This window comes from Pan troglodytes, chromosome 1 (genome assembly GCF_028858775.2).
Source record: "Pan troglodytes isolate AG18354 chromosome 1, NHGRI_mPanTro3-v2.0_pri, whole genome shotgun sequence".
Lineage (NCBI taxonomy): Eukaryota > Metazoa > Chordata > Mammalia > Primates > Hominidae > Pan > Pan troglodytes.
This window is the reverse complement of record NC_072398.2, coordinates 182434649-182461953: the sequence shown is the minus strand read 5'-3', so window position 1 is coordinate 182461953 and position 27305 is coordinate 182434649. Positions and strand designations below refer to the sequence as shown.

The following is a 27305-nucleotide window of genomic DNA, read 5'->3' as shown; positions in this document are numbered from 1 at the left end:
TCCAGCTTAGTTCCATGTTTTCCAACCGTTGCTCTGGCGACCCTTTGACCTGGATTCGAGCCCCCATGATGGACGCTACTTGCCAAGACCAGCTCTGTTAGGGAGACCCTAACCCAGAGGTGCTAGAGGAATTAAAGACACACACACAGAAATATAGAGGTGTGAAGTGGGAAATCAGGGGTCTCACAGCCTTCAGAGCTGAGAGCCCAGAACAGAGATTTACCCACATATTTATTAACAGCAAACCAGTTATTAGCATTGTTTCTATAGATATTAAATTAACTAAAAGTATCCCTTATGGGAAACGAAGGGATGGGCCAAATTAAAGGAATAGGTTGGGCTGGTTAACTGCAGCAGGAGCACATCCTTAAGGCACAGATCGCTCAAGCTCTTGTTTGTGGCTTAAGAATGCCTTTAAGTGGTTTTCCGCCCTGGGCGGGCCAGGTGTTGCTTGCCCTCATTCCCGTAAACCCACAACCTTTCAGAGTGGGTGTTAGGGCCATTATGAACATGTTACAGTGCTGCAGAGATTTTGTTTATGGCCAGTTTAGGGGCCAGTTTATGGACAGATTTTGGGGGACCTGCTCCCAAAACAAAAATGAAAAATGGCCTAAATATCCAACAAAAGGGAAATGGGTAAACAAATTATGTTTTAGCCGTATAATATAATATTAATCAGTAAAAATTAATTTTTTCAAAGAATATTCGATGGCATGGAGAAATGTACATGAGAATTCTACATTACACAATTCAGCTGGGGACCCCAATGACAAAAAGTATCTAAAAGTGTAAATATACAATTACTTCAATATTGTTAAAAATATACTAAAAATATATAAAAATTTATCTCTTTTGGTGGTGATGGGTTATTTTCTTTATGCTTTTTCCTATTTTTCAAATTTCAAAAGTTTCCAAATAAATAGCATTAAGTTTATAATAAAAAAGGAAATGTTACTTGTAGAAATTGGTCTTCAAGATTTTAACTATAATTAAAAAAAGGTATCTAAAAAAATATACATAAAATCTCAAATATTTTGTTTTTGTTTTCCTTTCTCCTGGTCAATTGCACTAATTGTTGAAAGGAAATTCAGTTTTCATGCAATATCAGAGTTGATAGTAAGTAAGGGCAAGGCTTTGCAAAGTTTTAGGAGTGTCTAAATCTGAGGTTCTTTGAGTCCCACCTTCAGGCTTCTGGCCTTCCTGGGAGCTTCTTTTTTCTGATCCCAGTTCAGCTACTCCTCTGGCTCCCATTTGTAGTATTGATTCCAAGCTGGAGCACCAGGTCAGACCAAGTCAGTCAATAGGCCCAGCACTGATAGGTCCTTGACCCGGGTCACTTGATCCAATGCTAGATTCATTTCTTCTGAGGGCTTCTTGACTTACCTGCCCATGCCCCATGTTGATTACCCTATACATCAAAGTCCATCTGCATCCAACCTCTTCCAACCTCCATTCACCAACCCCCATTTGTACACAGAAATGATTCTTACAAAGGAGAAGGTTCATCTGCACATCCATATGCCCATCCATCTATCCATTACTTCCCTCAGCAAATAATCACTGGGTACTTAACTCTGTGCAGGCACTATGCTGGATTATTGGGATGGAGAGTTGACTCCAACACTGTTTCTACCAAATTTCCCAGCCATGGAATAGAAAAGAAAAGGCACTCATGCTCGCTGACCTTTCCAAGCCCAAGCCAAAAAATGAGAAGTGGCCTAAATATCCAAAAAAAGGGAAATGGGTAACCAAATTATGTTTTATCTGTAAAACTCATGTAGAGCAGACACTTGTGCTGCCTGCCCCCCACATCTCAGCCCACCTGACTTGTGCTGCCTGCCCCACATCTCAGCCCACTGACTTAGTGCAGTGCGATGGACAGTTCCATGCACCTGGTCTGCATCCCTCATCAAGTGGATCTCAGCTGCCTCAGGGATCAGCCTTGCAGAAGAGCAAGGGGGAATTCACACCCAAAGGGGCAATCCTCAACTCTGAGGAGAGTCTTTAAATCATTGCTTAGAAAGTCCTGAGAGGGATCGAGGCCCCTTTCCCCTTAGTGATAATTAGCTCTTTAACACACCCTTCCTGTTTTTTCTCTCTGTTGGTCTCTCTTTTGCCTCTCCATTACCTCTGCTTCTTGGTATCACCTGGCATATAAACTACTCGCTGTCAGTTCCTTGTTGCAGTCTCTGCTTTTGGAAGAACCCAAACTAAGATACCATGGTAAACCTTACTAAGGAATGAACGAATGCTGATATTATAGTGAGAAGAGAGAAGACACTCTTGGAGGCGGACAAATGACCACCTGATGTTGGTAAAGACCCTGTTACATTATTAGTCAGTTATAATGAGGGGCCACATTACCCATTTATAATGTATGTCAGGGTGTTGGTTTGACTGACTTAGAAATACTAAGCATAAGAGTAATGTGGATGTGACTGAGAACAATACCTACCCTCTGTGGGACACTTTCATTTGGTCTTTATTTATATCTTCTCATCATCCACCCTTCACAACCTTCCTGTAACCCAGACATTAATTAATCTCATTTTTAAAGTGAGTAAACAGGTTCACAGGGATGGCTCAAGGCCACATCGTGGCAGAGCAGGACTCTAAGTTTGATCTGTCAGACATCAGATTCCAGACTCTTGTGCCCACATCTCTGCATGAGTCTATTACAACATCCAGTCAGAAGCCCAATTCTCCAGCTGCTTGACAAGCAACTTATAATGCACACCTTTGAAATCAGGGTATGCTGTCTCACAAGGTCTAGGTCAGCCATAGCAGGCCTGTGCAGGGAAGGCATAGTAAATAAGACACGGTCTATTTATTACTCACTGTTAACCAACACTTAAGATAAAACACTGCTTTATTATTCTCTTTGGCAGCTCAAGTGTGCTCCATGGTGCCTACTGCACGGTGATGTTAATTAGGTCCTCAGTACTGCATCTCTTGTATGCAAGGTTCTTGGTGTCACCAGCTCGTCTCACCTCTCCAGAGGTCTCTGGTTCAGCATTAAGTCTGAGGACAGAAAGAATCTTTGGAAGGTGGGAATCACCACCAGAGTTGCTGAACTAAGTATGAAACTTCACTACCATACAAAAATTAGCTGGGCATGGTGGAGTGCACCTGTAATCCCAGCTACTCAGGAGGCTGAGGCAGAAGGATCGCTTGAACCTGGGAGACAGAGGTTGCAGTGAGCCAAGATTGTGCCACTGCGCTCCAGCCTGGGCGACAGGGCAAGACTCCATCTCAAAAAAAAAAAAAAAAAGAAAGAAACTTCACTACCTAGTCCTCATTAGGGTTTAGCAACCTGACATGCATACTGGGGTCAGTGTGAGATCATTTTTAGGGTAGGCAAGTGGGTTGAAGGGGGTGTTCCTAGAGACCCAAAATGGCAGAACTGGCGGAGCCCTTAGTGATCACCTACTTCAACAGATTCCATTTTGTAGATGGGAAAACTGAGGCTTAGAGAGGGAGAGTGACTTTTCTAAAGTTATATAAATGCTGGGAATATATTGCAATTAGATTCCAGGTCTCTCTGCTTCCAGTTAAGACTCCTTCTAATGGATCATTTCTAGGCCTTTGTCCCTGCTCCTGATGTCCTCACTTGTCCCCATCCCCTTCCTATTGTATGGCTACAGAATGGATGCATGCAAAGTACTGCCTCTAGTAGGAACTCAGAGAATGTGAGTTCTTTCTCCCCACTGCATTCACTTTCCCTGAAATTCCTCAAAGTAATCCTGTGATTTAGAAACAGCAATCATTCTTAATTCCATTCTGTGGGTGAGGAAGTTGAGGTTCAAAGAGGGGAAATGACAGCAGCTGAATTAGGCTTAAATCCAGGCTCTGGGTTAGTGCTCTTTCAACCAAACCACATGGCCTCCCTAAGGATAAATGAATAAAAGAAAGAATGAATATTTAACTTAGAAAAGAATGAATTAAGGCACGTATGACAAACAGGCTTAATGTTTGAAAGTCCCCACCCCATGTATTTGCTTTTCAGTAAAGGCAAAGTCTCAAGCTCCGTGGAGCTGCTCTTTAGGCCAGAGCAAAGAAGTACAGTCATGCATTGCTTGATGACAGGGATATGTTCTGAGAAATGCATTGTTAAGTGATTTCATCATTGTGTGAACATCATAGAATGTACTTACACAAATCTAGATGGTGTGGCCTGCTATACACCTAGGCTACATGGTACAGCCTATGGCTCCTAGGCTACAAACCCATCAAGTATGTTATTCTACTGAATGCTGTAGGCAATTATAACACAATGCTTGCATTTGTGTATCTAAAAAAATCTAAACATAGAAAAGGTACAATAAAAATATAGTATTATAATCTTATGGGACCACTGTCATTCGGGTAGTCTATCATTGGCTGAAACATTGTGAGGTGGTGTGTGACTGTATTTCACAGCTGTGTGCCCTTCACTTTTGACCACCACCTGGTATTCGACCTATTTTAGAGCAGGCCCTCAGTGAGTGCTTCTGAAATTGAACAGAAACAAACCCCCTGGAATCATGGAATTTCAGCTCCAGGAGCACTTTGGAGAGGTATTAGGGGTATTAAGGAGAACTACCTCTCCCTTCTTCATAACACCACACAAGCAATGTTTTTCAACCTTTAGTCAAGGCTGATCTGAAGAGAGAGAAAAAAAGAGAAAGACAGGAACACAAAGCTGAAATACAGAAAAGACACCTAAACACAAGATCACCTGGAGACAAGAGTCTGAAAAGGGGGCTCTTGGTGAGCTCTCCACCCCAGAGGGACTGGCTTGGCTGAATCAGCCAGGATCAACCTTCACTGGGACTGGGAAAGAGGAGAGGTGGCCCTGACATCGTGCTGAGCACAGTCCCTGGGAGGCTGGGGCAGAGGGGTGATCCATTAATATGGATGAAATGTCAAGAAAGTAGACAGAATTTCAAACAGCAGCTTAACCCAGGACCTCTGACTATGAGTAGATGTAAAAAAATCTGCTTAGATTTGACAATGATCTGTCATCTAATATTCAGTAAAAACATTCACAACTGAACAAACTTATGCATTTTCACACACAAATATAAAGAAGTTATTCACATAAGATGTTCACATAATGGTAGCACACACACACACATACACTCAAATACATCATAGTCAATTTATCTCTTTTACCTGTCGTAGTCTCTCCCCAGCTTTCTCCTTTGTTTTTTTTTTTTTGTTTTTTTTCCCTATGGATACTATTAGCCTAAAGTCTCACAACTTCCTATATGGGCCTATAAGCTAGGTTTGCTCCACTTTATCCAGAAGTTTCAGGGTTGCTTTTATTTGTGAACTTCTGGAGGGAGAGAGAAAAGGAGGGGTGTCAGCGTCACCAAAATGTTCTGCTTGGAGCAGGCATCCTCAGTCTCATTTTCGCCACCAGCAGCAGCAGCAACAGCCACAAATTATCTGTGAATGGCTTCTCTGTCTCTGGACTTATGCTAAGGCTCTTGGGCCCCATAAATGAGTAAGACTGTTTTTGGCCCTCTCTAAACATCTCAGTCCAAGAAAATGGAAAGTTGAATTGGTAAGAGAGCTGATACACAATAAAAGTGAAATACCAAAGCCATTACCAAGTGTCAAATGAAATGTGTTTAGACAGTGGTTCCCTAGAAGCTCAGGGCCAGTGCACCAGGAAAGACTTCCTGAAGGAGGGGTCTTGTAGAATCAGTAAAAATCAGGGCAGCAGAGAGGAATGGGGAGGTGCCTAGCAAACACAGATGCTTCATTATTTGTGTTGGATAAATTAGTGATGAGACACTTCAGGTTAAAAGCATGGATGAAGTAGGGAACTTCATGAGGTCTCAGAAGAAAGAAAATATTGGAAAATGTTTTTCAAAATACCGTACTTTCCCATTTATCTTCTCAGTTGATCCTCACGATTCTCTTTTTCTTTTATTTTCTGCTGAGGAGTATGTCAGTTGAAGATTATGTCCCCATACCAAACAGTAAGAAACTGAAACCAGTTGAAGCTCTGGGGTTACTCCATCCAGGACAAGAGACTTACTTAATGTCTAATACAGCCAGGCAGTATCAGAGCTGGGAGCAGAACCCAGTTTCCTAACGGCTACATCTTTAAATCCATTTGACTTGACAATTTGAGTTCTGGGAGTTGAGGATAGAATGTGGCTTGGGTTAGAGGAAGAGGAAGACTTGGGGATATTTCCTGGGAAAACTCCCTCTAGTTAGTGACATAGCACCCTCTTTATAACACAGGAGTATGGGAGAGGTGGGTTAATAGAAGGAGCTGGGCGTCCTTTGCACCACTCCATCCTAATATCCTGGCAAAGCACCTCGCTTGTTGTTATAATTCTGAGGGTAGCACCAATCCTGCCTGTTAAGACAATCATTGCACAGCAGCTGTTTCAAAGGAAGAGACTCAGGCATACAGGACATATGGGGACATCCAGTTGCAAAGGAGACCGCCTAAAGCAAGACTCAGGGGAATCAGGCAAAATGAGGTCATGCACAGGAGCAAACATAAACCAGTGAGCTCCCTGAGGTGGAGGCTTTTTATAACCAGCATTAAATATTTATTGTACTGTCAGTCTTAGGACTGTACACAAAAAGGAGGAGGGGAAAATGAAAAGAACACAAGCATTAGAGTCTGATGACTCCCAGGCTCCTCCACTTATAACAAGCTGCACAACTTTGGTCAGATTCCTTAGTCTCCCTAAGCTTCTGTGTCTTTAGCAGGGAAATGAGGAGAATAATGCCTACTTCATAGGGGTGTTGTGAGGATTGTATCAGATCATGGAAGACAAAGCAATCAGTACAGGGCCTGGAGCCAAGTAAGCACTCAGTCAGGGCAGAACAGCAGTAACAGTAGCAGCTGCAGTGGCAGGAGGAGAAGGAGGAGTAGATTAGTAATAGCAGCAGTAGTAGCAGCAATATCCACAGTAGTAGTGGTAGCAGCAGCAGTAGTAGCATTAGATTAGCAGTACCAGCAACAGCAGCAGTAATAGTAGTAGGAGCAGCAGCAGCAGTGGAGTAGTAATGGGAATAACAGCAGAAGTAGATTAGTAATAGAAGCAGCAGTGGAGTAGTAATGGGAATAACAGTAGAAGTAGATTAGTAATAGAAGCAGCAGTAGCAGTAATAGCAACAGCAATGTTTTTACTAGTAGTAATAGCAACAGCAGAAGTAGTAGTTATAACCACACCAGCAACAATTGTTATGATGTTTATTGTTATAGAAAAAAGAATCTAACTGCCTTGGGCTGTGAAAAAGAATTTAGCTTTCAGGAAACTGTTGGAGGATTAAGTAAATCTGTCTCCTCCATCTCTCCATGGACCCTGGGGCCATGAAGATCATCCAGGACCGCTGACTCTAAGTCTAAATCACTCTACCATACTATGCTGCCTTTAATGCTGAGTTGGAGCTTAATTCTGTAGGTAAACGAAGCCATAGAGGAAATCTGAGCTGTGGAATGTCTCAGAGAGGTTGAGGCTTTGGGAAGATAAAGCCATAATTAGGATTCAGTTATCAGGGTGAGGTCAGGATAGAATTTTGGATTTGAGATTTCGTTCATTCTTTCTTTTATTCTGCTATAGTTACTGAGTGCCTCTGACCTGTCTGGAACCGTTAGGTTCTATGGGAGGTGTGAAGACAAATAAAACCTGAACTTTGCCCCCAAAGACATTAAATGATAGTGGGGGAGGTGACAATCAGCTGAGTGAAATAATTAATAAACAGGCCTAGCGCAACAGCTCACACCTGTAATCCCAGCACTTTGGGAAGCCCGGGGTGGGTGGATCACGAGGTCAGGAGATCAAGACAAACCGGGCCAACATGGTGAAACCCCATCTCTACTAAAAAAATACAAAAATTAACTGGGCGTGTTGGTGCGCGCCTGCAGTCCCAGCTACTCAGGATGCTGAGGCAGGAGAATTGCTTGAACCCGGGAGGCAGAGATTGCAGTGAGCTGAGATCGTGCCACTGTACTCCAGCCTAGTGACAGCAAGACTCCGTCTCAAAAAAAAAAAAAAAAAAAAAATTGATAAACAGATGAATAAGCAAAGTGTTAGGGCAACCGAGAAAAGAAAGCAATTAATGACAACTGCTAAGACTGGGAGGATATCATGAAGTTGGGACACATGAGCTAAGTCTTGAATGATGAGAAGGATTTTCTTAGTTAAGAGGAATAGAGATGTTGCCTGGAAATTAGAGAGAACAAGCGGGAGTAACCAGTGGGATTTGGCAATTGAACAGAAATGGGGCATGAAAGACACAAAAGTCGGATGATATCCAGGCTCCTGGCTTGGACAGTTAATTTGAAAGAAGTACCATAAAATGGGGTCATGTTTTATGGAGCTCCTGGAAGCTTCTAAGCAGGGAATGGGTTAACAGGAGAGCATCTGGAGACAGGGAGGCCATTCCAGCAATCCAGGTAGGAAATAATGGTGGGAGTGGCTAGGAGGGAAAGCATGGAAAGGATAGAGGGAGGGAAATGCACAACAAACCTGCCAATAGGCATTATTGTCCCATTTTAGAGATGGGGCAAGTAAACTGCTCTAAATGATTTATAAGATTATTAGCAAGTGGTGGAGCTGAAATTAAAATTCAGGTCTATCTGACTCAGAGTCACTCCATAATACTACTTGAAGGCAGACACACCAAAGAGGCAGAAGCAATGGGACGTGGTGGTTGGTCAGCTGTGTAGGGAGAAAGACATAAAGGAGTTAAGGCAAGAGCAGGGCTTCCAACCTGAGCAATTAGATGGAAAAAGAGAATATTAACCAAGGCAGCTGATGCCAGGGAGAGAAGCAGATTTGGACTTAAGATTGACATGGGGTCAGCTAAAAATAGATCCCAGGTCTTTAGGGGAACAAGTAAATTTTAAGCATTAAGGAGTTATAATAGGCATCATTGGGATGACTTTCTGACTTGTTCGGGCTTAGTGTCGAGGTCTGGGGCTGAACCGAGAGACAGAGAGGTGTGGTAGAGTTGTGTTTGTATCCAGGGTCCACATCCTGTCCTAGTTACTTACTGGCTGTGGACCACGGGCATGAGATTAATCACACTAATCTGAATTTCTTCATCTGCAAAGTTGAGAAAATAAGCCCTGACCAGCACACCACCTGAATTTGGTGTATGAAGACAGATATGTGAGGGCCTTGGGGAAGTCCTGAGTTTCAGCTGGCAGAGCAGATCTGTATGATTACTTCATAAAGATGATCCCTGAGATGTTGCATGCCAATCAAAGTAACATAAAAAAAGTTTTGTATGTATCCTGGTAAGATTTGTTTGCTATGATTTTGACAAAACATGGTATCTTGTAGAACCTATTTCCCCCTTCTCTTTTTAGTCTTGTTATTTCAGCCTCACATGAGGTTGGGTGAATATCATGTTCAACACTGTCTTCCCATTTGTTCAGAGTCCCAACTTCCAAAGCCTCTTTCCCCTCCCTCAAGGGTTCAGGGTTTTTGGGTGACCTCACTCTCACCATACCCACTATTTATTCATTCCACACTCAGTGAGCACAGACTCTGCTATGTAATCTGTGTTAAGTGCTAAGGCTACAGAGATGAATAAAACCTAGGTCCCTGGCTTGACACTGATCCCTCAGTGTGACTGCCTTTCTTCTGGACACTCCTCTCACTCTTGTCCTCTACTCAAGAAGCATTTGTACTTCTGTCTGTACATCATCTGGGGAGAAGAAAAGCTTTGGCTCTAGAGAAGGGATTTCCAACTCTAGCAAGCAGATGAGAGGCAGAGCAGGGGTGAAGATGGCTTGAGAAAAGAGTTTTACTCAGTTCCAGGTATTTTATAGATGTTATTATATTCAATTCTCACCATAAATATAGGAAGTAGATATTATTCAGTTCATTTTACAGATGAGGATCCTGAGACTTAAAGAGATTACATTATTTGCCCAAAGCCATACAGCTTAACAGAAGAGCTGGGATTCACACTTAGGTTGGCCTGACTTTAAACTCGGGCTGTTCCTATTACGTTATGTCTCCCCTCTTCTTTGTGGCCCTGATGCCCCTTTGGCTGAGCTCAGCCAAAAGGTACCGGACTTCTTTAGTGCTCAGAAGGCAGGAACTTAGAGGAAGAATTCCGAACAAGAAATGAGGGACATAGTAGGCTTATTTCGCATACCCCAGATGGAGGAAGTGATAGGGAACCAGAGCTAGATTATCTGCTTGGGGCCAGTAACCCAGAGAGTGTCACGATGGGTCCAACAACCCTGCTGAGATTCCAGGGGCCCTCTGCATGTCAAGGGATAAATGGGCCCCTTGCCTAAACGCTGCTCTCTGGAGGACTCTGGAGTGCCTAGAAGAAGGTCAGACAGGTGTGTGGGAATGAGAGATAGGAAGAAGGCAGGGCTTCAGCAGCAAGTGCTAAAAAGTCCTGAAATCATTACACATTTTTCCCAGCCTGTAAACTTAACATGCTTCCTTCCCCTCTCCCTATCCCCCACTACCTCTAAATGATGCCATTGTTTACTTGTTATTCTGCTTTAACCTGTTTCTTTTTTTGACCTGATTTTACCTGGAGACAAATGGATAAGGCCCAGCACAAAGTAGTGTAAGGGGAGCAGTGTTTGAATCCAGGTTCTCACTAGCCACATGGGTGTAAAAAAAAGGTGTTTACCTTTAGGGTTCTCATTTTTTCGCATCTTCGAAGTGTAGAAAATGATACTTACCTGATAGGACTGTTGGGAACATTGAATAAGGCAATGGATACAAAGGGATCTAGCACTACACCTGACACACAGTATATGTTCAATAAACATCTGGATGTATGAATCGATGCTGCACAAATGTTAATCAGCCTACACTTCCATAGTTGGCTCTGTTCTTACTATGTAGAAAAATGAGTTGGGTTCTCTAAGGCAGGTCTCAGGTGTGTCAGTTGAGTTACAGTGAAAGGATACTAGTTCTTTCTGTGTTTACCGCCCCGCCTCCATTTAAAAGGCAATAGAAAAAGCTTCTAGATAAAGGCTCACTGTCGGCTGCCGCAAAACAAACATTATCACCAACCTCCTCTGCTGGGGGTTTAGCAACAAAGAAACTGGGTAACCTCCAGTTTGTCTGCTGCAGCTTGAGGGTAAACAGACTTTTAGTCCTGTCTCTGCACCTCTGAACTGATACAGAGCAAAACTAGCACTGCATCAGTATGGAGAGTTGTGTGAGAGCCAGGTTGAGACCTGTCATGATCCCTCTCCTTCTCACCCCTACTTTTTGCATAGTTGTCTGTCTCCTTGGAAATGCACAGAACACTGCTTTGGTGGCCAGCTCCACCCACCTGTGGCTCTAATCTGAGACAGACCTGGCTGGACAAGAAGATAGGCTGGTGCGCCCCCTGCTGGAGCCAGGTGGGCTAGTAGCCTCTGGCTGGTTGTACACCTCTTGGTGCTGTCCTCCATCTCAGTGCTGAAAACCTTTCCCCTCTAGCTTGAGGTCATAGGTATAACCTTGTTCAAGAAAGCTAAGGAGAAGCTAAGCAGGCCAAGACCACACAAAGGGCTGCTGACAACCCCTGGGCTCTTGCTCAGTCCTTTTTTTCTGCTCTGCCAATGTGGAAAAGCAGACAGTCATCTTGCAAACACACCCTCCTACAGGGTGCCTTATAGCCAGCTTTTTTCTCTCTCTCTCTCAAGGAATGGGAAATTTTATCAGAGTCCATATATGCTGTAATTCAGAGACAGTTAATATCACTGTGTCTAGCATTAAGTACTAACTATACTGTACACTTCATTTGCTGACATCCAGAAATGTAACATCCTGTCCCATGTCATTTCAGTCCAGAGAAATGACATGAGGTGATGCTTCGGAGCATTCAGCTTCCAACCCAGCATCCCCCTAGAGAGGGAGTCCCCCTCTATTTCCTCCCAGACAGATGTTCGTTCAGACTCTTCTTGCACACCTGTGGTGATGGGGAGTTCATGATCTTCCAAAGGAACCCATCCAGTGGTTGGCAATTCAGTTCACTAGAAAGTTTTCCTCATCCTGAGCAGAAATCTGTCTTACTGAGACTCACTCCCTGGATTTGGTTATTACCTCTGGGCAGCACAGAACAAGTTTGCTTCTTTTGTCCCATGATGTCTGTTTAGCTTTTTGGAGACTGTGATCTTTCTTTCCTATTCCCACTCCCTCTTATTATGTATGTATGTATTTATTTATTTATTTATTTTAGCCAGAGTCTCACTCTGTCGCCCAGGCTGGAGTGCGGTGGCATGATCACGGCTCATTGGCTCACTGCAAACTTCACCTCCCAGGTTCAAGCAATTCTCCTGCCTCAGCCTCCTGAGTAGCTGGGATTACAGGTGCGTGCCACCACGCCTGGCTAATTTTTGTATTTTTAGTAGAGACGGGGTTTCACCATGTTGGCCAGGCTGGTCTCGAACTCCTGACCTCAGGTGATTCTCCCGCCTCAGCTTCCTAAAGTGTTGGGATTACAGGTGTGAGCCACCACACCCGGCCTATTTTTTATTTTAAACAATAAACTGCTCCAGTCTCCTCATTCCTCTCTAATGGGGAAGGATTTGCAGATACCTCACTTTCCCAGTCATATTCCAAATGATCACAGCTACCATTTAGTGAGCACATAAATATTTTTGCCTACATTTTCCACACCTAAGTTCATTAAACTTTCATAACTATTATAACAAGGTAGATATTACTATGACCATCTTTCAGGTGAGGAAACTAAGATCTAGAGATGTTAAATAACTTGCCTAAGATCACACAGTTTTATTAAAGAAATAGAAGTAGGGTTTGAATGCAGAATTAGAACCCAAAGTTGCCTGGCTCCAAGTTTTTGCTCTTAAATAATCATTATACCTGCTGTTTGTGTAGTCTATGATCCAATTAATCAATGTAGTTTTAAATATATGGGCCAATATGTGATCACATTATGGAAGTGACCTGGCCAAGGAAACATGGATCTAGACTATTGCCTCTCTCATCTTATGCGATCTGCCTCTTTTCATGCTATCTAAAATGATGCTATCATTTCCAAAAGGCTGATACACTCTTGGTGCACGCCAAGGTGGTTGCAGTCAATTAAACTCCCCAGGACTTTGACATGGGAACTGCTGGAAATCAAGACTTGACTGTTGTCCCTTATTTTGAAAACAAAGTCCCTGACCTCAAAGTCAGGGTTATATCAGTTTTGGGGTTTGCCTGTTGGTTCTTGAGCAGTGGGGACTGAAAGGGAAAGGTGCCAAGAATGCTCAGAGGAACAGAGGAGCTGCACAAAACACTTTATTTGTGTTCCTCTGGGCAAAACGAACCCAGGGGAGAAGCTGTATATACAACATGACATTTGTAGCCAATCAACATATGGCTCTTTGTTATCATTTCTGAAAACTAGCATGCAAAGGAGAACAAGTTTTCTTTTTGATTTTTGTAGCAAACTTCAATAATCTCCAACCCAAACAAACAAACAAACAAACAATCAAACAAACAAAAAATGCTTTAGTGGAGCTCTGTGCTAAGGGCTTTTCCTCCCTGGAGCCTCCCTTCCTCTCCCTGTGTTCTAATCCTCATTTCCGGGAGGTCATTTTAATTAGCAGGCTGTCATGGTGACTCAGCCTGCTGTTTCCACAGACAGGAAGGGAGCAGACTCCCCTGGACCCATTCATCATACAAAGGCACTTTACTCTTCACAAAAATGCACAATATTTAGCTTGCCACACCTTGAGAATTGCTACTACTGTTTTATTTTATCATTCCTCCCTGCCTCAGGGTGCATCCTTCTGTCTTTTGCATCTTCCTTGCCTGGCAATCACCCTTTCCTCATTGCAGATTAGCAATGCCCACATCTTCAGGGGCCAGGCTTAATCCCTGTCACCTGGGATCTGGAGACCTTAACCATAATAAACCTTTTAAAATGAGTGACCAGTGCTTTTTGTCTTTAGAGCTAAAATTTTAATTAAACTACCCAGGAAATTGGGAAACAGCTCTCAAAACAGTTTTCTAAATCTGCATGCTGGGGTTTGAGGGAATCAGCAAGCATGCAGCTTAGATACAGTGACCATATATTTAAGTCCACCGTGATTTCAAAAATTCTGTCCCATTGTTCCCTAGGATGCATTTGCCCTTGGGTTGCATGTGTTGTTGCTGTTGTTTTGGATCAGAAAATACAAACACTGCATTTCTAAAGCTGTAAACAACCAAGCCTATTTAAAAGGTAACCATCTGCAGTAACTATAAAACTTAAAAATGTAAAGTGGCTTTGAAAGAACTGACCTGATATGTGTCAAATCTCTTAAAAGGGATGTGTAGGTTTTCCTCATCTTGGAAGATCTCTATGTTGTAGAAAATAGCATCTGTGCTCACCTGGTTCCGATCTCCTATTTTGTTCCTGAGCTTTTTGAGCTGAAGGCTTACAATTGATTTTCCATTGGAAAAAGGGAAAATCAGTGATGAAGTTTCTCATTGTATCCCTTCCCTTTCACTAGCCTATGCATTAATCCACAAATCCTTGGAAGCTAGAGAAGAGTGATTAATTTCATTCCCCAGCAGAAAATGCATGCTCCTGTCCCCATAAGACCTCCCAGGACTCCGTGTCTTTAAAAAGGGGTTGAAGGGTCTTTGTGGTTCACTGAGCTCTTCTTGTCCCCTTTGCCGTTGGGGTAGTTGCTGGCTGGGCCCCGCAGGAGTGGGTGCTTGTAAGGAGGGGATTTTTCTTTCCTGCAAAGGGGGAGATAACAGAAAGAGAGAAGACAGCCCATATACACACTGTGATGAAATCATTTGTGTGCATGTCTATCTTCCCCACTGGACTGTAACCTCCCAGGAACAGTAACCTAGTCTTCTTCCCACAGACACTAAAGGTGACAAAAAGGAGCAGACATTGATACGGTCTTCAAGTTGCTTATAGCTTAGGAGAGGAGATAATTGTATAAAATAACTACACAAAACAATAACTATAATATGTGTCAGGAAGTGGTTAGTGTCATAAATATGAGAATCTCTTGAACTAAGTTTGAATTCAAATTGAAGACGTGGCTTTTGTAACCCATCAAGCTCTGACCTTGGTACACCCATTTTTCTTTACTGTTGATGAGTCATGAATAAGGTAAAGACAGAATAGGTGGCAGCACATAAAGGGACACTTTGCCCTAACATACTGCCCCCTCCACCAGGAAGCCTCACTGCCTGAAAATCCACATTCATTGAAGAGCCTTGCTAACATAACAAGGCTGCCAGAATAGGTGAGATACAGCCCTGGAGCACATGCATGGTATGTTACTTATGGGCAATGCGATCTTGAAGCAGTTCCTTACCTTCTCTGGACTTCTATTTCTTTATTTCTAAAATAGGAGAAAAATTCATGTCCTTCCTGCCTCTTAGGCTCTAGTAAATGGAGGTTGAAGAGGAGCTTTATAAATTACAAGGTGCTATTCATCTGTCATTGAAGGATGTTGTTTTTAACACCCAAACGGAGCATAGGACGTATGTTTTTATGGGGAAAAAGAAGAGGGAAGCCCAGATTTGGTTATAGCTGGGGCAGCCATGGGGGGATGACGGCAAGGGGATAAGTTGTGCAGAGGCTAGAGAGGACAGTGAATGTGCAGAAGGACTTAGGGAGGGTGGGCTAGGAAGGCAAAAAGCCATCAACCAAAGATGGGGACACGAGAGAGCAAGGAGCCACTGGAAGGCAAAACATCCCATACCTTTAGGGCTCTGCAGAGGCTGTTTCCTTCCCTACCTCTCTAGTCTCACCTCTTTTTGGAAGACAAACTCCCAGAAAATAAGCCTCCCCCATCCCCAGGCCTTTGTAGCACTTTGTACATCTCATCGCTCCTCACCCTGCTGTTTTCTAGGTGGTTCTTTGCTCATCTCTTTCTCTCATGAGACGATAAGTTTGATGTGTACGCTTTTTCTCTATAATTCCTGAGCCAAGTGCAGGTCTGGTGTGGAGTAGGTGCTTGAGGAGTATTTGATGACTAGAAATGAACTTTCTGTCTTATCTTTACCATATCATTTACTCTAAACGTTCTGGCCTTGTCACTGCCATGGAATGTGTCTTGTTAGGTCCTGCTTCTGGCTGTTCTCTACTCTATTCCCCAACACGGAATACCCTTTATCCCCTTTCTATTTCATCAGTCAAAATTCCATATGTCTGTTAAAGCCAAGTTCAAATGCCACTTCCTCTCTGAAGTTTTCTTGGACACGCCTGCCAGCTACAAAATACTTGCCAGATTCGGCAGGAGAGGAACTTCTGCTTGGGTCTCACTTTTCTTTTCTTTAGTGTGAAGGGGTTGAAGTCGATAATTTTGGGGGCTTCTTCAGTTCTACCACAGCTCAGTAACAGTCATGGATTATTTAGAATTTAATCTATGCTAGGCCCTGCACCATGCACTAAGGATACAGAAGTAAGTAAGACTGAGGACACTGAAGCTACCAGAGAAGCCAGACATGCATAGAAGCCATGACAATACACCACAGGACATACCATGCTAGAGGTATGTACAAAACACAGTTAGGAGCTCAGCAGAGAGGAAGCAGCTCTGTCTCGGGCAGAGAACATGGACAAGGAAACAGGTTGTGATATTTGGACTGAGTTTTGAATGATAATTATGAGCTCACCATCTACAAGCAGAAAGGGAGCTCATTCCAGCAAGAGGAAAAAGGATGTACAAAGACTTGGAGGCAAGAAAACAGCTAACTTGTTCAGGCTGAAGCATAGGGCACGAGGTGACAGAAATCAGGTGGGAGGGACAGGGTGCTCACAGGGGTGGAGGGGTGGTAGAAAGCAGTAAATGAAGTTTAAAATGTAGGCCAAGGTCTTGAATAACAAGAAGAGTTGAAATATTACCCTAAAGGTAATGGGGAGCCATAGAAGGTTTTTGAGAGAAGGCATAATCTGATACATAGTTGAGTACTTATACACTTTTCAGTATTGTTTGTTATGTTTGCATTTGTACTTGCCTTTATCCTCCATAAATCTGAGCACACAATGGGCAGGGGCTATTTATAATCCTCTAGCAGTTGGCACAAGGACTGGCACGTAGTGGGCTCCAGTGTGTTGAGGAGCTGACAAGCCCCCTTACACACACATACACACATCATAACCTCACCATGGAGCCAGCCCTCCCAGCCTGTGACTAAGCCTGAGTCCACCTCTTGTCAGAGGCCACACTCATGCTCTATTTACGTACAGAAGCACACCTGCTCTGTTCCTTCTTCCTGTCTGATTTTGTCCCCTTTGCTGGAGCATTTTGGGCTTGCGACTGTACCACTGTGTGCTAAACAAAATGTGGGACCTCAGCTTTGGTCATCAATGCCATGCCCCTGAGCCTGAGCTCTTGTGCCCACATTGCTGCCCCTCCCGAGGGACCCTATCTGAAGGGTGGCCCAGTATCCAATGATGCCGGCAGGCTTCTGCCAGCGTGTGAGCAGAAAGTGACATATTGTAATTATCCATGGAGATGGGAGAAAACAAAGATTAGTTTTGAGTCAAAACATGTAATTTTCCTTTAAAGCCAGACTGCTCTTTCACTTAAGCTATTTGATGCTTGGGTGGAAAATAATACAAAAAAGGGGAAGTATTTAAATCCCAAATTAGAGCTCAGAGTCTTGTATCCTCCTGGGAATTCATTTTTAAAGGATTACTGACCAATCTAGAGCTAAATGGTGCTCATAGTTTGATGAGGCAGAGGTGTGTACATAGGGAGGAGGTTATTAAGTTTTTTCTTAATTTAAAGGTGGGTGCATTTAGCTCAAGTCCTCAAAACTCTGAACTCATGAGGAAGGAGCTCTCTAGATCTTTTCTGAAGAGGGCTCCAAAGCTCAAGGCAAGGAAGTGCCATAAACAGTTAAACTCAGGGCCCTGAGATCTCCCCTATGTCCTTTAGATCCGTGTCGGGGTTCCATCCTCTCCCATCTCCACGAACTCTTCACTGGTAGACACTGAACACACTGCACTGCAGGGTGAGGGCCTGTGCTCCAGTCCCGGCTCTGACCACATGACTCTGACCAGCTCCTTCTGCTCCCTAAGTCCTCATGTCCTCATCTGTATCGTGAAGAGAGTCTAGAGGATCACTAAGGTCTCCCTGAGTGTCAGCACCATTTCATTGGTATATGACAATGCAACATGCAAGAAAAAAATGATTAAGGATCAAGATAATTTTATTTAGGCAGAGGACCTGAAAGAGACAATCCCCAAATTAACTTGTAAATGAGATTCTAAGAATTCTTTTGAGTTTTATAAAGCTTTAAACATTTAAGAACTTTAACCAATCGCGAATGACTTCTAAGAATAAACTGAGCATTTTCCTCTAGACGTGAGCTCCTCAGAGGCAGGGGTCATGCTGTAATCAGCCACTCATCCCAGCACTTCCCTCCTGTCAGGGGCCTGGTATAAAGTGTTGCTTTTCCTGAGTGAATGAATGAATGTATACATGCACGTATGCACAATGCAGGACAGGCACTTCAGGGGCACAAGAAACAGACGTGATTCTCCTGCAAGAGTTTCTAATATGCCATGGTGGTGGGGCACAAAGACCCTAGATGATTTAGAAACAATCTGGGACAGGGTATCAGAATACCTTGTCATGAAGACTCTATGACATGGGGCTAAGAGATGTATGACTCATAGCATTGTGGAACATAGGCCCTGAGACATCACCCAAACAAATAAGTCAAAGACTTGCCCTAGGTCTTGATGAGTTGGTTGGAAATCTGGGACTGCAACCCAGAAACTGGAGGACATGAAAACATTTATTGAGCATCTACTAGCTGCTGGGCACTATACTAAGATTGTATCCATTCTACAAAACCATATTTAGAGATTGTTGTTATTATCCCCATTTATAGGTAAGTAGAAAAAAGCTTCAAGAGGCCAAGAAACTTGCCTAAGATCCTATAACTCACATGAGTCCGAGACAGAATTTGAACCCATGCTGATGAACTTCTACTTGCGGTGAACCTTAGCTAGACTTCAATTCAGCTTTCAAATCATAAAAGCCCAGGATGAAACCCTGGCTCTCCCAAAAACTCTTTGACCTCAGGCATCTCAGACCTTCTCATCATCTTTCTTAGTCTCCTTTTCCTCATTTGTAAGATGGGAAATACAATGTCTATGAGGAATAAATAATACAATGTACACAAAGTACTCTGTACAATAAATAACGGTGATTTATATTGTTTTTATCAATAACAGGATAGGGAGGAAGGTGCATCAGTGCAAAGGCCCTGAGGCACCCACATACATGAGCAAGGTCATGGCAAAGGTCAGTGGAAAGAATGGTCTGGCAGGAGCCGGGAGTTGGGCATTGTCATGTCCTTCAAGTAGGATGGACCACTGAAGGAATGGGAGATGAGTCTAAGAGGTAGGGCAGGGCCAGCACATTCCAGATGCCATGTGATCTCACTGTTCTCATGCTAGCTGGGTTCACAGCCAGTGGTCATGGAAGTGCCCAGTGCTTCAGGCTCTGGCCAAGTCCTCAGACAGGATGGAGGCTCACCTCCTGACCTTCTCTCCTCAGCAGCCCTGCAAGTTGGCCCCAGAAGAGGACCCAAGGTAGAACTTCTCAAGGGTGTGTCCTCTCCAGCCCAAATCTTTACATCTTGAGGGGAGGAGACTATCATGTACTGACAGCACTGTGCTGGGTGCTTTAACACATATCTCATAATAATCATGTATGTGAGGACTGCTGTCCTCACTTTATAGATGAGGAAACCGAAGGATCAGAGAAGTTCATATAGGAACCTCAGAGGATGAGGTATCAGGAGAGGTAGCACATAAAAACACCCAAATTTAGAACAATGACTGAACTCAGCTCCCCAGCAAGCCCCATCCCTGTGGATTCCCAAGTTAGAACCAGAAGTGTGACCATGCCCTCACTGTCTGACCCCTTAATGACACTTTCTTTACGCTCAGGAACTATGCTCTTCTGCCCCATAAAATCTCGGTGGCAGGGCCAGGATTATCTTTCCTGCTGCACAGATGGGATGCTGAGTGTCAGCAAAAGGCTAAGGGAAGTTGCCCCTGAATACAGCCGGTGGAGCAGAACTCAAGCCGAAACCTCTCTGCTCTGCCACTTACCGCAGTCTCGGCATGGGAATTGCCACCTTTTCAACCACGGGGTTCAGCCGATAATAGTCCAAAAAGGTTCTTGCCACATTCCGCCCCAGCTTCATATCTGCAGGTGTGTGCGTTAAGGAGCAGCTTCGAAAACAGATTGAGACAGAGTGAAAAGAGAACTACTAATAAAAATAATAACAGTAATAAAAACAGCTACACACTCATTGTTCTAAGCTTTTTGTATGCGCTGTCTTTTTTGATCCTTGAAAAACCTTAAATGGTAATCACTATTATTATCCTAATTTTATAGATAAGAAAACTGAGGTGCACAGAAGTGAAGTAATTTGCCTAAGGTCACAAAACTGGGAAAAGGAGGAGCCAGGATATGAGTCTAGGGAGTCATAACCCAAAGCCTGTGCTCATAGCTTTCAGGGTACAGCCCTTTGGAAATCACTGGGCTGCTCTGGTCTAGCCTCAGGTGGCTCAGGATGGAGCCAGGTAAGCAAAAAACCCAAGGACAAGAGACATTTGTTGCATATAGACAAGGGCCTGCTTGACCCTTAGGGCTCAGTCATCCACTTTAGTAACCTCAGGCACAATGGTAAAACCCTGTGACCCTAAACAGTGTTCCCACTGCACCTTGAAATTCCTCTGACAATGAATCTTCCTGGTAAAGATTTGTGGCTGTAAAAGCACAGACTTCTTGGGGAAGGGCCAATTTCATATTGACCATTAACACCTTAATGTGAATAAGTACAACAATCATTATTCAACAACAGAATATCTTCTCTGTGCATTATAGCTCACATCTCTGGGCTTCATACATGTTATTTCCTCTGCTGAAGTACCTCCCTGCCCACTCCTGCCTTCTCCTTAGCTAATTCATACCCCTTGCTTCTCTAATGAGGCGATATCTCTTTATTAGAGCCCTCCAGGATATTCTTCTCCTCTCTTCCCAGAACTGTGACTCGTGCCCTTGCCCCACACTTTCATGACTCCTGAACTGGCTTCATTCAAAGCACTTATCACTTATCTCACAGCAAGAGAATTATGTGTTTACTCAGCTTAATCCTTAGCCATTGCTTCTCCCTCATCTCTTAGCTCTGAACATCCAAGCTGTCACTAACCCTTCTCCAAGACACCTCCCATATCTTGAATGTTTTCACTTCTTTCCACCCCCCTAGAATAGGCCAGCATCATCTTTCTCCTAGATTGCTGTCATCCTGTCCTAACTAGTTTCCCTGCCACAGAATTTCTCCCCTCTGGTCCATTTTCTACCGTCAGCCAGGGGGATTCTGCAATGCAGCTCTGAATATGTCTCTCAGCTGAGTAAAACACTTCGGTGGTTCTCAGTTACCTTCAAAGTCCAAATCTCTGAGCGTGATTTACAGTACTGTTCATAGTCAGGTCCCTGATTATTTTCTCAACATTATGCTTGCTACCTCCCACCTACTCCCCTTGCCCTTCACATTCCAGAAACACTGAGCTTCTTCTGCCTCCAGGCCTGTGCCCATACATGCCATCTTTCTAGATCACTCTTCCTCCCTTCACATGCCTTCCAGGACCCACTCCTTCTCAGCTTCAAGAACTCAATTCAGTTGTCACTCTACTGGGTAAGTCTTCCTTCGCTGCCCTTGCTGGGATAGGGGTCTCTCCTAGGTTTTCCCACAACCTCTTCTTCCTGGCCTTCACCAACCAGAGAGCTAATCATACTGTATTTTACCTGTCTCTTCTTTTCAGTAGCCCCTTCTAGCCTGCAAGCTCTATGAGGCAGAGGTCCTATCTGTCTTATTCATCACCTAAATACCCACATACTCATCTGACAATAAGTATGAAATATATATTTGTTGAATTAGTAAATAATAGCTGGGTGGGTGCAGTGGCTCACGCCTGTAATCTCAGCACTTTGGGAGGCTGAAGTGGGTGGATCACCTGAGGTAAGGAGCTTGAGACCAGCTTGACCAACATGGCGAAACCCCATCTCTACTAAATACAAAATTAGTTGGGCGTTGGGGCGCATGCCTGTAATCCCAGCTACTGGGGAGGCTGAGGCAGGAGGCTTGCTTGAACCCAAGAGATGGAGGTTGCAGTGAGCCAGGATCGCACCATTGCATTCCAGCCTGGGCAACAAGAGTGAAACTCCATCTCCAAAAAAATAAAAAAATAAAATAAATAAATAATAGCTAATACTTATATAATGTTTAATACGTGCTAGGCAATCTTTTTTTTTTTTAATATATACTTTAAGTTCTGGGATACATGTGCAGAACGTGCAGGTTTGTTACATAGGTATACACGTGCCATGGTGGTTTGCTGCACCCATCAACCCATCATCTACATTAGGTATTTCTCCTAATGCTATCCCTCTCCTAGCACCCAACCCCCTGACTGGCCCCAGTGTGTGTTTTTCCCCTCCCTGTGTCCATGTGTTCTCATAGTTAAACTTCCACTTATGAGTGAGAACATATGGTGTTTGGTTTTCTGTTCCTGTGTTAGTTTGCTGAGAATGATGGTTTCCAGCTTCATCCATGTCCCTGCAAAGCACATGAACTCATTCTTTTTTATGGCTGCATAATATTCCGTGGTGCATATGTGCCACATTTCCTTTATCCATTCTATCATTGATGGGCATTTGGGTTGGTTCCAAGTCTTTTCTATTGTGAATAGTGCTACAATAAACATACGTGTGCATGTGTCTTTATAGTAGAATGATTTATAATCCTTTGGGTATAAACCCAGTAATGCGATTGCTGGATCAAATGGTATTTCTAGTTCTAGGTCCTTGAGGAATTGCCACACTGTCTTCCACAATGGTTGAAGTAATTTACACTCCCACCAACAGTGTAAAAGCGTTCCTATTTCTTCACATCCTCTCCAGCATCTGTTGTTTCCTGACTTTTTAATGATCGCCATTCTAACTGGCGTGAGATGGTATTTCATTGTGGTTTTGATTTTCATTTCTCTAATGACCCGTGATGATGAGCTTTTTTTCATATGTTTGTCGGCTGCATAAATTTCTTCTTTTGAGAAGTGTCTGTTCATATCCTTTGCTCACTTTTTGATGGGGTTGTTTTTTTCTTGTAAATTTGTTTAAGTTCCTTGTAGATTCTGGATATTAGCCCTTTGTCAGATGGAGAGATTGCAAAAATTTTCTTCCATTCTGTAGCTTGTCTGTTCACTCTGATGGTAGTTTCTTTTGCTGTGCAGAAGCTCTTTAGTTTAATTAGATCCCATTTGTCAATTTTGGCTTTTGTTGCCATTGCTTTTGGTGTTTCAGTCATGAAGTCTTTGGTGCTGGGCAATCTTCTAAGTGCCTTATGTATACTGACTCATTCAATTCTCACAATAACCCAATGAAGTAGGTATATTATTCCCACTGTTCAGAAAAGATAAGTGATTTCCCCAAATGTTGGGCACCTAATGAAGAGCTGGGATTGAAAGTGAGTACCCTGGCTGCATGTGTTTATCGACCTTCCCAAACTACCTCTCCAGCACCTGCACCATTCCATATTCACTTCTGTGTCTCTCTTGCCTAATAAGTGGTAGGTTACCTTCCACGTACTGAGAAACAAGACTCACACACCTGACTCAGGAGTAGGTGAGGGGGGCATGCAGGGTAATATGCAGAGGAGGAGGAACCTGAGGTTGGTCCTAGGGGATCAGTGGAGAAGGACCATTCTCAGTTGGGCTATAAAGGCTGGACAACTGAAGGGGCATTTCGGGGAGAAGACACAGAGTGAGTAACAGTACAGAAATGATTTACCATCCATCCATCCATCCATCCATCCATCCATCCATCCATCTACCCATCCATCCATCCAACAAGCATATTTGGAAGCCTCCAGTGTGTCAGGGCTTCTGTGAGAGGAGTGTTTGGTGGGAGGGGTCTTGGTAGGTCATAGTGGAAAGGACAAAGTGGAGTGGGAAGAAAAGATGCAGTTGCTTGCATTTGCAGGATTGTTGGGCAGTTGCCACAGGCCTTCCTTCAGTGCTGTCTAGGGCTGGGCCAGGTCTCCTGGGCCATTACTCCATCCAGGACCATGGAGATGGACAAGTGTTTGAGAAATAGGCAAGTGAGTTCTCAGTACCTTCTTTAAGAAGTCCCCAAGCTGGGGTTGGACATGGCCTAGGACATGAAACTTAGCATTTACGGTGCACCTACTATGTGCCAGGCACTGCACTGGCTGCTTTGCCTACAAGTGCATTTTAATTTTCAAAACAATCCAGTAATGAAGGCTATTTTATCTCTTTTTTGCTATGGGAGGTTAAGGAATTTGTCCAAGGCCACATAACTGGTAATGGCACTGTCAGGACTCAAACCCAGGCAGGTTTGACTCCAGAACCATGAGCTTTCCACTATCCTGGCCCATTTCCTGATTTGAAGGCACCTTTTCTGTAAAAGCCTGAGTCATCCCAGGCCAGTGCCTGATGGGAGAAGGAAAAACACCAGACAAGTTGTTTATGACAGTGAAATGTACTGCAGGCTCACTGGGCTCTGGGGCTGCCACCTGCTTTCTTCCTCTGGATGTGACTGACCTTCTCTGTCCTCTTGTTTAAAAAGTTCACAAGCTGGCATTGGGCATGACCTCTCTGAGCAGCAGACTCTGGAGGCAGTCTCACCCAGCTTTCACCCAGCCAGTCTCCATTTGGCTGGAGGAAACCAAATGGTGGTTGTGTGCGCCAGCAGTAAGAGCTACAGGGCAGAGAGGAAAGCAGAGGTTCCTGTGGACTGAGCTAAAAGATTGCAGCAAACATTTTGGAGGCAGATATATTTAATCAAAATCCTGGCTCTGCCACATGCTGTGTATGGCAGATCGTATTTTCCAAAGATGCCTGCAACAATATCTCCAATCTCACATGTTATTGTAGTACATGACCTTGCCACTCCTTCCACTGAGTAGTATACTCTTCCCTTGAATTTGGATGGGCCTGGGACTTGTTTGTAACCAAAAAAATGGCAGAAGTGAGAGAAGTGAAACAGTGGGATTTCTGAGGTGAGGCCAGAAAAGGTGAAGAAACTTGTACTTGCTTGCTGAAATTCTCAAGCTGGAATCCTGAGCCTCCATGTGAGCAGTCTGACTGCCCTGAGACCCTGAGACCCTGAGACTACAGAAAAAGAGAAGAGAGAGATTCCCAGCCAGCCTACAGCTCCCCCAGCACTCTACTGTTCCATCTCCAGCCATTGTCTGACTGCAACACACCACTCTTCAAGCTAGAACCACTCAGCTGAGGCCTCCTCAAATTTCTGACCCACAGAGAACATAGGAAAATAGCTATTGTTTTAAGCCACTAAGTTTTGGGGAGATTTTCTAATGTAGAACTAGAGAACTAGAATACTGTGTGACCTTGCATGAACCACTTCATTTCCCTGAGTTGCAGTTTCCTGCTCACAGCGTTGTTGGGATGAAGAGTGTGACTGCACCTAGTTGATGAATAACATAGGGGTTGGATGAATGAATGAATGAATGAATGAGGAAGAGAGAAGCCTGATCCCTTTCTCACCATTCCATACTGAGAGCCAGACTTAAAGCAACTGTAGGAGGTAGCCTTGTAAATCAATCCTCTTGAACTCTGCAAGGGAAAGGAGATGGGCTGTTCCAGTAAAAGGTGCCACTGTAAGGTGTTGATCATTTTGGACAGGATCTGTTTAAAAGCCAGTGTTTTAAAAATGGGCATTTTCTGGGACAACTCTCTTTCCCTTCCCCCTCCAACCCTATTACATATTCCCTAACCCTGAAAGCCTCACTCCAGATTATTTACTGCAGTGGCCCTGTTTGAGTCAAGAAACAGGACATGGGCAGGAGGAGACGAGGGATTGATCGAACATTTTCAATTAAAACAAGCTGAATTTAAAATTCAGGCAAGGAGAGGCAATAATTCTCTTGGCTGGAATGCTTTTCATTGTATTGTAGAATTAAGAGATAAAAAATTGGGGGTGAAAACTCCCAACTATTCATTATGAACAAAAATCTCAAGATGGTCTGTAAGTTAAAAATCATCATTTTCAGGTTCCTATGTAGGTCATTGATCTGTTTCTCAAAAATGGCAGGGTATAGCCAGCCACATGGGGAAGATGGAATCAAGACACTCAAAGCAATAAACCAGGAGAATTCAGCTGGGATTGTCCTAAACTTGGACTGACTCCATGACTTCCATACAGAGCTCTTTTGAAATAAAGGGTGGGTGTAAGTAGCCCTAGCCTCCTATTTAATGAGGTCCTTCAACAGGTAATGAAGGTTTGAACATTTACTGTTCATTCTCATTCATTCACTCATTCCTTCATGCATCCATTCAAACGTTTGTTGGGCTCCTCCCATGTGTATACTGCTATGAAGAGGACAGGGATTGGGGTTAAAGGAAAATTAGACAGATACACTTTATAGCCTAGAGAAGGAAACTCACATGTTCCAGTTAACTATATTACCTGGGAGGCTGTTGCACTGTCATCTTCACAAAAGCAGGAACTGTTTTTTTTAGAGTTTACTCTGCAATGCATACAGTGTAGTTACTATCACCAATCCTCACCAAAGCCCTGCAAAGTCAAAGTACAATTCGACATATATTTCACAGATGAGGAAATTGAAAATCAGAGAGTTTACATAACTAATTCAGAGTCTCGTGGCTTGAATGTAACAAAGGTAGCATACGAACTTCAGTGTCTTCTAACAGCGTGCATATGTTGTTTCCTTTCTTGAGTGTAATCATAAATTCAAACACAAAATTCTGTGGATGTGTGGAAGGAGATTGAATTCCAAATGGAGGAATTGTGAAAGGCTTCATGGAGGTGCATATATAACAAAGATTTGAAGGACAAAGACCGGTCTTAAAGCGGGAGGAAGAGAAAGACAAGTATCAGCAGAGAAACGGAGTGTGGCCGGGCACATGACCTGAAATAACAGAGAAAAGGGTCCGAAGGCCCATGTAGCTAACCGTGTAGAGTGGAAGGTGACACTGAAATATTAGGCTAGAGACAAGTGAGTGAAGGCTTTGAATGCCAAGTTAAGAAACTTAAACTTCTATTCTGTAGGCAATGAAAGCCAGTGAACATATATGGGTTGTATCTGTAAATATGAATTTACTCAGTGTATATTTAATGATCATCTACTATGTTTATTACGTTCAGCCTTTTTGGAAGGCTCAGGGTATACTATGGTTAAAAACAAAAGAAGACAAAACCAAGACAATGGTTCTTAAGTCTAGAAGCAGAGACAAATAGCGAGGTAGTAAAACAAACAAACAAACAAACACACACACACACACACACACACACACACAATTGCAATTGATATATACTATGA

At 43.4% G+C, this 27305-nt stretch overlaps 1 protein-coding gene across 14 annotated transcripts in view; it reads right to left on the bottom strand.

The window, feature by feature from the left end:
- Window positions 1–2842: 2842 nt before the first annotated feature.
- AGBL4 (AGBL carboxypeptidase 4) overlaps window positions 2843–27305 on the bottom strand; it is a 1457272-nt gene continuing 1432809 nt past the window's right edge. For 12 of the 14 annotated variants that reach the window (XM_054666701.2, XM_009457345.5, XM_063780628.1 and 9 more), the window contains 2 exons: window positions 20029–20125; window positions 13223–14666 (listed from right to left, as the gene is read on the bottom strand). In XM_054666701.2, coding sequence (XP_054522676.1) covers window positions 14546–14666; window positions 20029–20125 — 218 coding nt within the window. In that variant the 3' untranslated portion in view covers window positions 13223–14545. Of the gene's footprint in view, window positions 3022–13222; window positions 14667–20028; window positions 20126–27305 lie in introns of those variants that run through there. The other 2 variants (XM_054666739.2, XM_054666740.2) reach the window with 2 other exon arrangements.